We start from the raw sequence: 16,842 nt of genomic DNA on the forward strand, positions 1-16,842 counted from the left end.
GACACCCTCAATCCACTCTTCTCGGTCCTCGATAAGCCTATCTGATTTGGATGTGGATCGTGTGGTGCAGAAGTTGTAACAGGCACCGGCGTTAGCAACGTTTTTATTGGCTCCAACCCAAGTTGTTTCGGAACTGAAAACTGTCCCTCCATCATCATCCTTTCCTCCTCCAAGCCATACTGATCCTTCGGAGCCAGAGGAGTTGGAGCTTATTATTGTGGAGCCTTCGGAACCAACACCTGCTCCAGTGCCTACTGTTTGGGTGCCTGCACTTATAAAGAGAGTTGTTCCATCTGCCAATCTTTTAGTAGCAGGGTTCTCCATGAGAGAAAAAGGAAACTGATTGATAGAGGGCTAGTAAAATCATCTTTTCAGGAAGCTTTGGGTGACCATGATAAAGCTGGCAAATCCCCGAAATCTACTAAGTCCTCTAAATCTTCTTCATCAGAGCATAGAGTTTTGGATCCGACAACATCTAAAAAGGCATTGACATCAACTCCAGAGTCTTTGGAGCAGAGCATATTAACTTTTTAGAGATGGTCCCCAGTCCTGGAACCAGTCTCTGAAGTACTTAGGTCACCTATCTTACAATCAATGACACCCTCAATCCACTCTTCTCGGTCCTCAATAAGCCTATCTGATTTGGATGTGGATCGTGTGGTGCAGAAGTTGTAACAGGCACCGGCGTTAGCAAAGTTTTTATTGGCTCCAACCCAAGTTGTTTCGGAACTGAAAACTGTCCCTCCATCATCATCCTTTCCTCCTCCGAGCCATACTGATCCTTCGGAGCCAGAGGAGTTGGAGCTGATTATTGTGGAGCCTTCGGAACCAACACCTGCTCCAGTGCCTACTGTTTGGGTGCCTGCACTTATAAAGAGAGTTGTTCCATCTGCCAATCTTTTAGTAGCAGGGTTCTCCATGAGAGAAAAAGGAAACTGATTGATAGAGGGCTAGTAAAATCATCTTTTCAGGAAGCTTTGTGTGACCATGATAAAGCTGGCAAATCCCCGAAATCTACTAAGTCCTCTAAGTCTTCTTCGTCGGAGCACAGAGTTTTGGATCCGACAACATCCAAAAAGACATCAACATCAACTCCACAGCCTTTGGAGCCAAGCCTCTTAACTTTTCGGAGCCTGTTCCCAGTCCTGGAACCAGTCTCAGAAGTACTTAAATCATCTATCTTGCAATCAGTGGCACCCTCAATCCACTCTTCTCGCTAAGCCTATCTGATTTGGATGTGGATCGTGTGGTACAGAAGTTGTTACAGGCACCGGTGTTAGCAAAATTTTTATCGGCTCCGACCCAAGTGATTTCGGAACCTAAAACTGTCTCTCTGTCTTCTTCTTTTCCTCCTCTGAGCCATACCGGTCCTTTGGAGCCAGAGGAGTTGGAGCTGATTATTGTGGAGCCTTCGGAACCAACACCTGCTCCAGTGCCATTGGTTCTGATTACTTGGACCTCCTCGGAGCCCATCGAGGAGTCTTGGAGACATCACTCGCCGGTCGGGTCCGAGGAGGATAGTCGTTGCAATCTTTCCATTCCGACTTTACCTCTCGGGGCCTCGGCTCGGATGAGTTCTCCTCCTATCTCTGGATTGGAGCCTGCTGTCCCGGTGCCAAGGGAATCTTCTGTTTCTTTGGATCCAGGGGTTCCTTCCCACCAGAGCAGAGGTGCCTTTGAAGCCATGAGGAGAGTAATGTCCCCCAGGACATCCACAACTTCAGGGCCGACTACCTCTTCCCCAAAAGCACCTGTGTCTACTTCTGCCTCACAGATCCCTTTGAAGCATAGATACCCTGAGCCTCAGGAAGCTCCATTGGGTGGTCCCTGCTCTTCCAAGACCTCACCAGAAGCTCTCACTGATGAGGTTCCCAGGAAGAAAATTTGCAAGAGGAAGCATCTAGACTCCCGGCAGGAGTCTATCACAACATCTGACACTGACTTGGAGGAATCAGAAGGGTCCCCACGGACCCTCTGAAGATATCTCATTTGCAACTATCTTGGAAATTTTAAAGCAGAGGGGTGGCTGGAAGCCCGCCAACCCTACTGAGGATAAGTCGGTCCTCCTGAAAGCTTTTGGGTCTCAGCCCTCCACCTCTTGGGTGTCTCCGCCCTTTGATGAGCTTATGGAACTGGTCTCACGAAGGGCGTGGGAGTCTCCGGACACAATGGAGCCTGTCCCTAGGAGGCCCAGTAAATTTATTTTTGTCCCTCATGATAAGTCTTTTCTTACAAAGGGAGTGCCTGTTGATGCCATGGTTGTGGCAGCAGCCACCAAAAAAAAGATGTCAGAAACTTCTTCCTCTGTCCATCCTCCTAACAGACACTAGGATCATGGATAGCTACAAGAAGCACATGCTTAGTTCAGCAATTTTTGCCATGCTTTCCCTGAACTTCCTCACACATTTTACAAGACTGCAAAGAGACCTCCTTAAAGAGCTTGGAGATACTCTACAGGGTATGGTAGCTGATAGAGCTACAGACAAGGTTGCAGCCCAGCCTGCTACTCTTAATTCCATAGTGAACTCGTCCATGCATCTGATTTCATATGCAGCAGATGGAAGGAATAGGGCAGCAGGTACAGGAATCCCTCTTAGGAGATACTCCTGGATGTGCGTATGCTCCTTTGCAGAGCCCTTTAAGTCATCGTTTGTCAACACCCCCTTTGATGGCTCGTTTCTTTTCAGGCACAAAGTTAAGGAAACTCTCACCAAGTGTGAGCAGGAAGAAAAGACTCCGTCTGCCATCAGAGTCTGTTTTTCCACCCCTGCTAGACCCTACCCCAAGAGTCATAAGGGAGGAAAGATGTGGTTCTGAAAAGCCAAGGAGCCTTTCTGGACACACATGGTAAACCCCCCTCCAGGGGCAGAGGAGGGGGCAATAATGGAAGACACCACCCTCGCGGCAGAGAGGGTCCGCAAAATCAGCGCGACAGAGATCAGTTCTGTGGGAAGCCCTACCAGCGCTCCTGAAAGGAGGCCCGAATGACCTACTCTGGAGGCAGTCGGGGGTCGCTTATCTTTGTATCCAGATGCCTGGCTCAAAATAACAAACAACAACTGGATACAAAGCATAATTTCCAGAGGATATTTTATTCCCTTCGCCAGTCCTCCCCCATTGATAACAAAAATCCCAGACATTCCACCCAGTTCCAGGGAACAAGCCATAGTAGAGGTTCAAAGGTTGCTAGGAAAAAGAATCATCCAACCAGTCCCATCACACCAGATAGGATCCGAAACTTACTCAAGATTCTTTTTAGTTCCAAAAAAGACAGGGGAGTGGAGACCTATTTTGGACCTCAGCAGACTGAACAGATCTGCCAAGAAAGAGAAGTTCCGGATGGTCACGCTACAGTCAATACTTCCCTTCTTAGGGAAAGATAATTGGATGTGCTCAATATATCTCCAGGATGCGTACTACCACAGAAAAAATGGGCAGACCATCCAGGGATCATCTGCTCTTCTGGCTGGGAGCCAATCATTACCAGTTTCGAGCCCTGCCCTTTGGTCTCATTACAGCCCCCAGAATGTTCACCAAATGTATGGAAGTGGTCAAAGCTCACCTGAGGCATTTGGGATTCCAGGTGTTTCCATTCCTAGACAATTGGCTCCTCTCTACCACCACCAGGCATCAGCTCATACAAGCCAAAGACACCACACTTACTCTTTGCAATTAACTCGGGATTACCATAAACTCAGAAAAATCTGCCTTGTCACCATCACAACATATCGTTTTTATCGAAGCAGATTTGGATACCACCACCACCACTTTAAAACTTCCCTTAGAAAGGATGCCAATACTTTGTCAGCAAATTCTGAATGTCATTTCCAGAGACAAGGTGCCAGCCTTAGAAGTGCTAAAATTGTTGGGGATGATGGCAGCGGCAATAATAGCAATTCCATTGAGTCAATTGTTGGGGATGATGACAGCGGCAATAATAGCAATTCCATTGAGTCGTGTGCACATGCAAATTCTTCAATGGCTTCTATTCAGACAATGGTCTTATCAAGAGCTCCCATTGTCACATCTTATTAGTGTAACAAACACGTGCAAAAAGGATCTTCGGTGGTGGTTGACCTCTCTCCAAGTCACGATAGGTTGTCCTTTTATCCTACCCTCACCATTGGCCACGGTGACCACGGATGCTTCTCTGATTGGGTGGGGGGGGGTCATTTTCAGGAAGAACAGCCCAAGGTACATGGACCGAACAAGAGACACATCTGCATACCAATATCTTGGAGATGAGAGCGGTACTCTTGGCGTTGCAGTACTGTCAGGACTCTCTCCCTCTGGGGGCAATTGCGATTCAGACAGACAACATTTTGGTGGTCTGGTATTTAAACAAACAAGGAGGAACCAGGTCCTATCCCCTTTGTCGAGAGGCCCTAAGAGTGTGGCAGTGGGATACATCCACCCAGTGCTTTCTGATAGTAATGCACATTCCGGGGAAATCCAACGTTATTGCAGACAAACTGAGCAGAGCAATTTTGTTACCTCACGAGTGGTCCCTCAAAAAATAAATAGCGGAAAGAATATTCTGCAAATGGGGCCAGCCTTGCTGCAATCTTTTTGCATTCCCATGAACACAAAATGCAGAAGCTACTTTGCCCTGATTCCCCCACTGGGAGATTCCCCAAGGGACGCACTCATACATGATTGGCCTCCAGGTCTCCTTTATGCATTTCCACCAATTCCCCTGATACCCAAAGTATTACAGAAAGCCAAAGCCCTGGGAAGGGCCATCATTTTAATACACCTCATTGGCTTCGTCAGATTTGGTTCCCCTTCCTTCGACCTCATCTGTTAGAGGAGCCTTGGATTCTGGACCCAGTTCCGGACCTTCTGATGCATTCGTCGAGGGCTCTTCATCCCTCCCTTCAGTTCCTAAAATTGACAGCTTGGCTGCTCCAATTCCCAACATAGCCAGGTTCCATAACCACTCAAACGAAATGCAATGTATCTTAATATCATCTCATAAATCCTCTACTAGGATGTTGTACCTCAGCGAATGGAAGAGATTTTCCATATGGGCTTCTCAGAATAACATTAACCCCTACCAAGCCTCTGTTTCCTCTGTATTAGAATTTTTGACTATGCTTTTCAGCAGAGGAGCGACGGTGGCCACAATTCATGTGCAGCTTGCCGCCATCTCTAATTTTCATCTTGGTACTGAAAGCTTTAACATAATGTCACACAAGCTATCCAAAGCCTTTCTTAAAGGGACTTTCCACCTTAGACCACCAGTTAAATCCCCTTATACCCCCTGGAACTTAAAGTTTATGCTCTCACGCATTATTTTCCCACTTTTTGAACCAGCTCCTTCAGGCAATTTGAAATTTTTGTCTTGGAAGACTCTTTTTAGTGGCCATCACGTCTGCTTGAAGAGTCTCAGAAAAACAAGCCTTGTCCATAAAACCTCCGTATTTGATATTTCATGCTGACAGAGTTTCACTGCTAACAAATCCTTAATTTTTACCTAAAGTTTCCACTGAAGCTAACCTTAACCAAATTATAGATTTACTAGTGTTCTTCCCTAAACACACCAACAATTTGCAGTATATGCTGCACAAACTTGATGTTCACAGACAGCTCAGATTTTACCTAGATAGAACCAAAGAATTCAGAAGATCCAAACAACTTTGTTTCATTTTCAGATTCCAGAAATGGTATACCTGTGGCAAAAACAACCCTATCAAAATGATTATCTGATTGCAGCACTTTCACTTACTCAGCTGCCAATTTACCTCTACAACAAAAAATTAAGGGTAATTCTACCAGAGCTATGTCCACATCTTCTGCTTTTTCAGCTAGGCTACCATTAGACAATATTTGTGCAGCAGCCACTTAGTCAAAACCTCATACCTTTATCACTCATTACAAAGTCAATAGGGCCTCCAGGGACAGGGCCTCCTTTGGTTCTACTGTCCCGAGAAACATACTCCCGTGAGCCACCCAAGGAAGATGGTGCTTGGGATGTTACCCATTTGTAAGAATGAATGGCGAGATAGAACAACTTCACATAAAGAAGTTATATACTCACCATAACGTTCCATGTGAGTTGTTCATCTCGCCTTCATTCTTACTTCCCACCCGTCAACTCACTCCAGGTTTTTTCGAGGACCGAAATTCATGTTTTATCATGGTTGCTTTGTCTTTACTATGGTATTTATCTTAAAAAGTGACAGACTGGCATATGGTGTTACTAGACACAGCAAACAAGATCTGAGGTAGCTCAAGGTGCATCATGGGATAGGGACTTGGCCTTGAGCTGTCTGAAGACCTCAAGCTTTGTAGTTGGCCGACTCAGAGCCGAGGATTGGTTCTGAACCCATTTGTAAGAATGCAGGGAAGATTAACAACTCGCATGGAACATTGTGGTGAGCACATAACTTATTTTTTAAAGAACTTGTTAATATCATTGCAAAACACTTGGAACAAAAACACTGGAGCATTGTCTTGAATAAAAAAAGTCTGTCTCCAGCTACCATTTAAGTTTTGCTAATATATATGCTTAAAGTACTCTGTGGATTTAATGCTCTTAGTTATATGAAAGCATCTATGTATTGCAAGCTTCTGTTTACATGTTAAAGAATAGCTAGAGTTGCTGCCTAGCTATCAGCTAACACAGTTGCAATGTACTCAATCATTTAAAGTAGAAGTTCTTAAAAATAAAAGCTGATTCATAGATAGTATACATTCCATTTTAAAGAACATTGTTCGGCCAGTGAAGTATTACTTAAATGGTATAAATAAAAGGACGCTAAGGTCTTCAAACTACTGTCTCTTAAAAATAAACTGAACCTCAATGTGATTAGGTGAAGGAGCACTTAGTACTTTCCTAGCATATGAGTGAAACATATTTACCCAAGTTAAGGGTTAGTAATAATCCATTTACTTTCAAAACTTTGTGTAAATCACGCTTCATTGTTCCATTAAACTGCATTATTTGTGATAGTAATTAACCAATGTTACCATAGCAGGAAAATATTGTACACTTGTTAAGTATGTACTCTGTCTACTTCTACAGTGCCCGCTTTAACCTCCCGTACTACTTTATTCATTTTGTTACTACTCTACTTATTCTTGCTCATCTATTTCATCTACACAACAATTTCTTTCTTACTTCACTTTCTTCTCTTGTCATTATGTCTTAATCATTTCACAACAGTATATTGACCAGTGTAAACTACCAATAAGTATGGGCCTCATTCATCATGTTTTTAGCGATTTTGTCTATAGTTTCTTCATGTAAACTTTATGTTTATAATACTTTGCAAATCTTCTTTCACACTGTCTGTATTGTTTGTTTGTCTTTTCGACATTTCCCGGTTAGGGGTCGCCACAGCGGAACTCCAGTCTGCTAATGATTGGCAGTCGATTTTTATGGTGCCGAGTTGCCAACCCGACGCCCAACCTTCAGCGAAGGCACACCCATTCACGCATGTCTTTCGGAGGCCACTCAACCGCGGTGAGGACATGCAGACTCCACACAAAAAGCACTTCAGCTGAGAATCAAACAGGAGAACCTCTTGCTGTGAGGCAACAACGTTACCGCTGTACCACCACGGCTCTGTATTAAATATAATAATTTAGTGTTTAGAGTCCCCCTAAAAAATGGGTAATAGGCAATAGGAACAACCCACTCAACAAAATGTTAACAAGTAAGTTAATGACCTAGCTAAATAAAATCTGCTTTCAAAATGCTGCGCATCTGTATTTCACTTGTAACTGCGTACTGTATAGCAGTATAGGATAAAGTAAAAATTACTAAGTTTAATTGAGCAGTCAGATTAAATGAATTAAATCTCATCTTTTTCTGGTAAGTTCTCTCAGGAAGACAGTGAAGTCTACAGTAGTAGCAGTAACAAGTAAGGAAAATCAGTAGCAGTGACCATTTTCCAAAAGAGGAAGTGTAAGCAGAAGTCATAGATGCACATAATGAATTTAGCAGATAGGAGCAGGAGTTATAATCCAGCTGGTGTAAGTAAGTGCGACCCACTGTAAATGTTAAAAGTACAGTAGCACAGACTAGTGGCAGCAGTGAGGATATAATCCAGCTGGTGTAAGTAAGTGCCACCCACTGTAAATGCTAAAAGTACAGTAGCACAGACTAGTGGCAGCAGTGAGGATATAATCCAGCTGGTGTAAGTAAGTGCGACCCACTGTAAATGCTAAAAGTACAGTAGCACAGACTAGTGGCAGCAGTGAGGATATAATCCAGCTGGTGTAAGTAAGTGCGACCCACTGTAAATGCTAAAAGTACAGTAGCACAGACTAGTGGCAGCAGTGAGGATATAATCCAGCTGGTGTAGTAAGTGTGACCCACTGTAAATGCTAAAAGTGCAGTAGCACAGACTAGTGGCAGCAGTGAGGATATAATCCAGCTGGTGTAAATAAGTGTGACCCACTGTAAATGTTAAAAGTACAGTAGCACATACTAGTGGCAGCAGTGAGGATATAATCCAGCTGGTGTAAGTAAGTGCGACCCACTGTAAATGCTAAAAGTACAGTAGCACAGACTAGTGGCAGCAGTGAGGATATAATCCAGCTGGTGTAAATAAGTGTGACCCACTGTAAATGCTAAAAGTGCAGTAGCACAGACTAGTGGCAGCAGTGAGGATATAATCCAGCTGGTGTAAGTAAGTGCGACCCACTGTAAATGCTAAAAGTATAGTAGCACAGACTAGTGGCAGCAGTGAGGATATAATCCAGCTGGTGTAAGTAAGTGCGACCCACTGTAAATGTTAAAAGTACAGTAGCACAGACTAGTGGCAGCAGTGAGGAGCATGATAAGGAGGGTAGCAGCAGGACTGTAAAACCATTTAGTATCTGCGCCGCTTCTTTATGGAGAATAACACAAAAGTAATGATAAAGTAAATTAAAATAAAATTGGATACATGATTAAGCCTGGCCACAAACCACATCATTATGCAGTTCTTATTGACATATTAACTAGATGCAGTCTTTTGCACTTCGGCTCACCAACCATCTTCCTCACCAGTGGGACTTTTTCAAGACGTCACTTGTCTAAGCTGTGTCAAGAAAGGAAAAAGCTGCAAACCCCTTCATCATCAATATGTATGGTGATGAAGCTGGATTCCTTAATACAGAATGCTCGTACAAATGAAATTGCTAGTTATTAGCTGCACTGCTATTTCATTTATTAGGAGCACATCTAATACTTTTCTCTTTTAAGGTTACCACATCATTTTATTAATTCACAGAAACGTCCTCGTGTCATATCAGCTCAGTTACCATGATGCAGGACATTCAAATATTTTTCCAAATGTTGAAGCCAGTAGTAACTTATAAATGGTCTCATGTATTCTTGTTACAGTTCTAATGTATTGTTGCAGATTCCTTTTTAAAGAATAATAGCTTTTTCATAACCGCTTGTACTATGCAAGTAACTAAAACTTTGGGTCATTACCACTCAAAAAATGCTGAGTGGCATTGATTTTGCATGTGATTTGTCTGTTTATTATGGTGACATGTAAATTGTGTGTAAAACATTCTAGCACATTCTGCCCTTTGTAAAACATTTATTTTGGTTAGGTTGTTATGTCCTACGTGTGTCCTTGTGCTTTGCTCTGTTTTACTACCACATCTAAAAGACATCTAGTTAGGTGAACTGGTAATCACTAAATTGCCCTTTGGTTTGTGTAGGTGTGTTTCCCATCCAGCATAATCACTTACCTTTCTTGTTAGACAGACTACCCACCAACCTAAACTGGATAAAGCATGCTTTAAACATGAATGTGAGATCATGTATTTTACTGAAAAATGTTACTTGAAATCTCAGTTAACTCTATATTTAATTAGAGTCAGATGTTCATAAAGGCATCTCATACTTTGTTTAATATGTTTATAACTTTATGTTTTGCAGATATGCCAGTTTACTCAACGACTTTGTTGAGTCCGAATTATTTGTGATTGATGGAGACTCCTTAATAATGGAGTACTTAGAAATAAAGACATTGCATACAGGACAAATGCTTCACTTTTTTTACTTAGTCGAATGTTATCTCATAGATTTGATAAACAGAGGAGCAACATTTGTGATCGTATTCTTCCAGGTAAATTTCAGTGGCACATGCATTTTTGATTTTACTAATCATTTTGAAAATATCTCTCCCTTATTTTGTGAAAAATATATTGCTGTGATATATCATTTTGATTAAGTTTAGCACTGAATTATCAAACTGAAATGACGGAGTGACACTAGCATTAATCTAGTATCGTGGCAATTTCAGTCCTGAAGTGCTGCTGAATGCCTACAAAACAAATATTGCATTTCTGCTACTTTTTATGCATTTTGTAACAGTAATTTACAGAAATATCCATTCAGAATAAGGCAGAGAGTTGAAATGTGTAAACAAATTTCAACTGTTGCACATAGTGTATTACTTTTAAGAACATTTCTAGTTTACTGCATTTTAAGTACAGTTAATTTGAATTTCTGTATATTGCTTTAACTGGAATCATGCTCAGCACCTTTAGGAATTAATAGCAATTCACAAGGCCCTGGCAGCACTAATCTCTACCGAATGTAGACTTTAATGTGGAGTAGGCTGCTAATTTAGCATTTTTGAGTACGGCTGATGCTGTGACTACTACTGACTATGCTTCAAGGAAGCCACTCAAAGGTGCATGTGTTGTGGTACAGTTTAAGTCGTGCTTTCCTTGACAGATCTGTTTGCATTCCTGCATGTGTATTCCTTCCTAGAATGTATTATTGAAATTCTAAAAACACTCAGCACCTTCTAAATGTTTCATTTGACTTTTCTGTGATAGGCAAGACCCTTTGAAACACTTCAAACACGCAGCAGTTTTGCTAGTCCTTGATGTTTTCCAAACTCACTGCATTGCAAGGGGTTGTGGCAAGGGTTAGGGGTTGTCTTTTTCTTGGCGGTGTAGTAAACAGTTTACCTAAATGGCTTACTAGTGTGATGAGCATAGATGAATACTTTTTACAGTGTAGGTCTTTTTTTTTTTTTTTTTTGAAACAGCTCTATTTACTCATGAGATTATTGGTTTGCAACATGAGCTTGCTTACAGTCATCATCTTCTTTTGACTGTTCCTGTTAGGGGTTGCCACAGCTGATCATCTGTTTCCATTTCTTCCTGTCCTCTGCATCTTGCTCTGTCACATCAACCTCCTGCAAGTCCTCTCTCATCACATCCATAAACCTTATGTTAGGCCTTCCTCTTTTCCTGTTACCTGGTAGCTTCATCCTTAACAACTTTTTCCCAATATACTCAGCATCCCTCCTCAGCGCATGTACAAACCAACGTAATCTTGCCTCTTTGGCTTTGTCTCCAAACCTTCCAACCTGGGCTGACCCTCTAATATAATTATTCCTAATCCTGTCCACCCTCGTCACACCCAGTGCAAATCATAACATCTTTAACTCTGCCACATCCATCTCTAACTCCTGCCATTTTGTGAATGCCACTGTCTCCAACTCATATAACACAGCTGGTCTCACTACCCTCTTGTAGACCTCCCCTTTCACTTTTGCTGGTATTCATTTGTCATAAATCACTCCTGACACTCTTCTCCACCCAGTCCATCCTGCCTGTACTCTCTTCTTCACCTCTCTTCCACACTCACCATTACTTTGAACTATTGAGCCCAAGTATTTAAACTCATCCACCTTCACCACCTCTACTCCTTGCATCCTCACCATTCATCTATCCTCCCTCTCAGTCATACACATATATTCTGTCTAAGTCCTGCTGACCTTCATTCCTCTTCTCTCTAGAGCATATCTCCATCTCTCCAGGGTCTCCTCCTCCTGTTCCCTACTCTCACTACAGATCACAATGTCATCTGCAGACATCATAGTCCACGGAGACTCCTGTCTGATCTTGTCTGTCAACCTGTCCATCACCATTACAGATAAAGGGCTCAGACCTGATCCTTGATGTAATCCCACCTCCACCTTAAACGCATACGTCACTCCCACCGCAGACCTCACTGCTGTCACACTACCCTCGTATATATCCTGTACCACTCTTACATACTTCTCTGACACTCCCGACTTCCTCATACAATACCACAGCTCCTCTCTAGGCACCCTGTCATATGCTTTCTCTAAGTCTACAAAAACATAATGCACCTCCTTCTGACTTTCTCTGTACTTCTCCATCAACACTCTCAGAGCAAACATCGCATCTGTAGTGCTCTTTCCTGGCATGAAACCAAACTGCTGATCACTAATTATCATGTCCCTTCTTAACCTAGCTTCCACTACTCTTTCCCATAACTTGCTGTGACTGATCAATTTAATCCCTCTGTAGTTACTACAGCTTTGCACATCACCTTTATTCTTAAAAATCTTAACATTCTTAAAAATGAGCTTACTTACAATACTAACAATAAAAAATAATTATTAGGTGCTAGTAGCCTAAAAATGGGCTACAAGCTCAGTGAGACTAACCCTGTCAACAGCGTGGAAGTAAATATCACAAGAACACTATTATCATGGTCACACATTATGCATACAGTTTCCACCAGGATTTTATTCTTTACTATTGTGCATTAGAACATATATATATTTACAATTCCTACCAACTTACATATTTTTGGCATCTGTTTGAGCTTGTTTTGTATTAATTGTTCTGAAATGCAGTGTATTATTGTACAAATTGCTTCCTCTGTCATTTAATGACAACATTTCTATTTCATTTACAATATGCAGTACTCCATTTACGACAGCTTTAAATATTTTATTTATTTTATATTTGTTGACAGGGAATGTCTGGCTGGGCAGAAAGGCCCTTTTTTACTGAAGGCCATGAGAGAAAAGCTACAGTACATTCAGTACAATCAAAATATTTTAAGTTATATAATATCAGCAATGCCAAGCAGAATACAATTAAACTAAATATTACTATGTCAAAATAGATAAGCTAGTAACTGCAGATCAATGTGTGTATATATCTTTAAGAATCTATCCAAGGGCTTGCACAAGTGTATAAATACTGAGCACATACAAGTCTGACTGCCATTTTGTAGTAAGCTATTGAGATATAAGCATGTATGTATTTAAGGTCTGTCTGTTAACCAGTTTGTTTATATTTTATGATGCTGCTATCCATCCTGATGTGTTTTATGTATTAAAGCATCTAAACAAAATTCCCTGTCTGCTTGTCATCTATGTTAGAGAGGGACGAGCAACATGGTGTCAGAAGCGGCATGTCTAAAATGACTTGAGGCCAGGATGGAATCCAAATTCTTCAGTTTGAGTTTGAGGGGCACCCAGTTTGAACTGGAGGAATATACAGGAGTGACTCATCCGTACATTGTGCATACTTCACAAAACAGGTCAGAAACGAATTTCAGATATTAAACTTGCTCAGCACTATTTCTTATTCATAAAATATGAAGTGAGGCATACAGAATGCTCTAAACGATATTAGCATAAACTGACATGTCCAATATTGATAAAAATATTTGAATTACTATGGAACATGTTTGAAATGAAGTCCGAATTGCATAAAACAAATAAAATAAGAGGAAATGACCGCATTATCACTAAGCACATATTTTTCGTATTGATTAAAGATATCTGAGTTATCAGAAGTGTATAAAGTGCTCAAGTTTGTGCAGTATTACAGTAAAGTTATTTTGCAGAATATAGCTTTACAGAGCATATTTTGCAAAGTACAGTATTACAGAACATATTTTGCAAAGTAGAGTATTTCGAAGAGTGCATTGTGCATTTGAATGTTATTACAAGCTCACAGAACAGTTTTCTCGTACATAATTACAAGGGCCATATTTTCAGTGTGTTTGTACATACTTTGTGGACATGCTAGACGGATTTCGGAAACCTAGTGCACTTGTGTTTGACAGTAATATTGCAGAGAACTGGAGAGTGTTTGAGCAAGAGTACAACATTTTCATACAGGCTGCATTTTCTGATAAAGATGAACATACAACGGCATTTATTCTGCTTAGTTTAGCTGGCTCAGAAGCCATAGAAAGGGAATGTTCATTTGTATATGCACCTGATATCTGTACAGGAGAGGGGTAAAACTGTCATATTGTTGTATCAGCTGAGTCAAGGGAGGACCCTGAGTGCTTAAAAATGTAAATTTAGAGAAATGTGTAACCCCTAGACAAATTTTATAATGGAAAGGCATGAGAAACAAAGCTAAAGCATGCAGATTTGGTGATTTAAGGGATGAGTTGATAAAAGACAGACTTTTATGTGGTATTAAAGATGATGCTGTGAGAAAGATTTTGCTTCGTGACAATGAATTAACTTTGAATAAGGCCATTGAGATTTGTCAGATATACGAGCTAACAGAAAAGAACACAAATATGTTTACAAATGAGAATAGCTCTAGAAGGCACAGTGATAAAGCTCATGTTGATAGTATGCAGCACCTGGTTAAAAGAAACAGGCCCAAGCACATGGCAGCAACTGTAGTCCTTGCAGCACTGACTGGTAAACCCCAAAGCTTTCCAGCAAATTCCAGAGTTTGCACAGTGTCAATGAAGCATCAGCAAATTCAAAGCATTGGCCCCCACCCAGTTTCATTGCCAACTGTCATAATTGTGGTGGAAATCATGAATCTTAAAGGGAAAAATGTTTAGCTTTTGGTAAGATGAAATAAATGGAATCATTTCAAAAGGTTTTGTAAATCAGAAGGCCCACATTCTTTTATTAAAAGGGAACATTTTAAGGAACAAGTTGATCAATTAGAGAGCTGCAACTCTACTCTTTATGTTGATAGTATGTCACTGCTTCATGAAACAGTCAATGTAGCAAATTTAAAGGCAAAGAATGAAGTATTGTGCACTGTTAAATGTTAAATAAAAATAAATGCATTATCGGGTGGAATGGTCAACATTATTTGATGTTAGTAGACTCTTATTCCAGCTGGTTTGAGATTGGCCTACTTCCTAACCTAGCGTCCAATATTGTCATTACTAAGAAGAAGCTTCATTTTGCACTACATGGTAGTCCACACAAAGTTATTTCTGACAGTGGCATGCAGTTTTCAAGCCAACAGTTAAAAAGATTTGCTGAACAGTGGGACTTTACTCATGTCACTAGTAACCCTGAGTACCCACAGTCAAATGGTTTGGCAGAACATGCAGTTCAAACTGCAAAACAGTTACTAGAGAAGTCAAAACAAGATAATAGTGATGTTTCCTGAATTTCTTGAATATCAGTATTGTTCCTCTTGATAAACATCTTGGTTCACCTGCTCAGAGAGCTTTGTCGAGACAAACCAGAACCACATTACCAATCAGTAGTCAATTGTTAGTTCCATGTGTTAAGAAAAACAGGTCAGTGAAAACCAGTCTGTTGAAGAAACGCCTGTCCCTGAAGTCATACTATGATAAGACCAGCAAACCACTCAGTCCATTACAAGAAGGAGAATTGGTAAGGATGAAATGTCCAAAGGTTATGATCGGATTGGTGTCATGAAAAATATTTGCTCAGAGCTAAGATCATACATTGTGGAATCACAAGGAGCAGAGTTTAGATGGAATCGGAAACATTTAATACTGGTGTCCAAGCCTATGCCACACCACATAGCCTGTGAGAAAAACTCTTTATCTCAGAGTGAGTTGTCTGGTGTTCCAATTCCAGAAGAAGTTCCAGAGAATTTTCCCATTCTAGTGATGAATCCAGAAGTTTCTGATACAGCTGTTCACCGAAGACTGTCCATGTTGCTAAATTTAGTCCAGACTGTTATGTTATGAGATTTGGTCTTATCTCTAAACCATATAACAGATACACGGTAACTTGGACATGAACATTGTATTTTGTTTCTAAAGTCGATAGTAATACATGTCTAACTCTTAATATTGTTTTTTCAAAGGGCAATCTTTTTAAGAGGGAGTATGTAGATCAATGTGTGTGTATATACCTTTAAGAAGCTTTCCAAGGGCTTGCCCAAGTGTATAAATACTGAGTTCGTGCAAGTCTGACTACCATTTTTTAGTAAGCTGTTGTGATGTAAGCATGTATATATATATATATATATATATATATATATATATATATATATATATAAGGTCTGTCTGTTAGCCAGTTTGTTTATATTTTATGATGCTGCTATCCATCCTGATGTGTTTTTATATATTAAAGCATCCAAACAAAATACCCTGCCTGCTTCTCATCTATGTTAGAGAGGGACAAATGATAGTAACTATGTATACAGTGGTAAGGCTTCTTATAGTAATTGTACTCTAGTCAATGCAGATATTGTTAAATAAAGGGTAAATACCACAAGTTTGACTTAACTTTGAGATATAAATGAAATGTGTAGTAAAAAAGAGTTAAGAGAGACATAGGTAGAAGTTGAGGTGGGTGATGACAGAGTGATAGTTGGTAACAGAGTAGAGGAGAGCAGAGGTATAGTAGAAGAGGGGGAAGAGTTATTTAATTCCTTCTGTATTCCAGGTAACTGCGTTTTCCTTAAAGTGTTCTTATAATTATTAAAACAAACCAAGTGGAAACACTCGAAAATCACTAATAAAATCAGAAGAAATGTTGTGATAATGGAGACTGCAGGCACGAACTGGATAATATCTACACTTTATTCAGCACAAAGTAACAACCACATGAACGCCTTGAATACAACCATGCGTTTTCTTCCACACAATTCAGACTTCATCAGATGAATCAATTGTCTTAATTGCATTTATACTGCTTTTAAAATATTAAACCAATGAAATCCCTTAATTTCATTTCAAATACACAAATCATTCCCTACATGGGCTCATAAATATTCATCACTACATTACATTCTATTCTTGTGGATTCAGCTAATAAATACTAACTTTAAAATTTTTAAAAAACATCATAATGAATT

At 40.5% G+C, this 16,842-nt stretch overlaps 1 protein-coding gene across 1 annotated transcript in view; it reads left to right on the top strand.

Moving 5' to 3' along the window:
• Positions 1–16,842, top strand: part of LOC122794923 (probable ATP-dependent RNA helicase DDX60) — a 2,818,219-nt gene that overhangs the window by 181,777 nt on the left and 2,619,600 nt on the right. The window contains exon 3 of the mRNA XM_044063516.1: positions 9,887–10,076. Coding sequence (XP_043919451.1) covers positions 9,887–10,076 — 190 coding nt within the window. The remainder of the gene's footprint in view (positions 1–9,886; positions 10,077–16,842) is intronic.

The sequence above is a fragment of the Protopterus annectens genome, chromosome 2.part1 (assembly GCF_019279795.1).
Source record: "Protopterus annectens isolate FY-2018-M chromosome 2.part1, PAN1.0, whole genome shotgun sequence".
Classification (NCBI taxonomy): Eukaryota; Metazoa; Chordata; order Ceratodontiformes; family Protopteridae; genus Protopterus; species Protopterus annectens.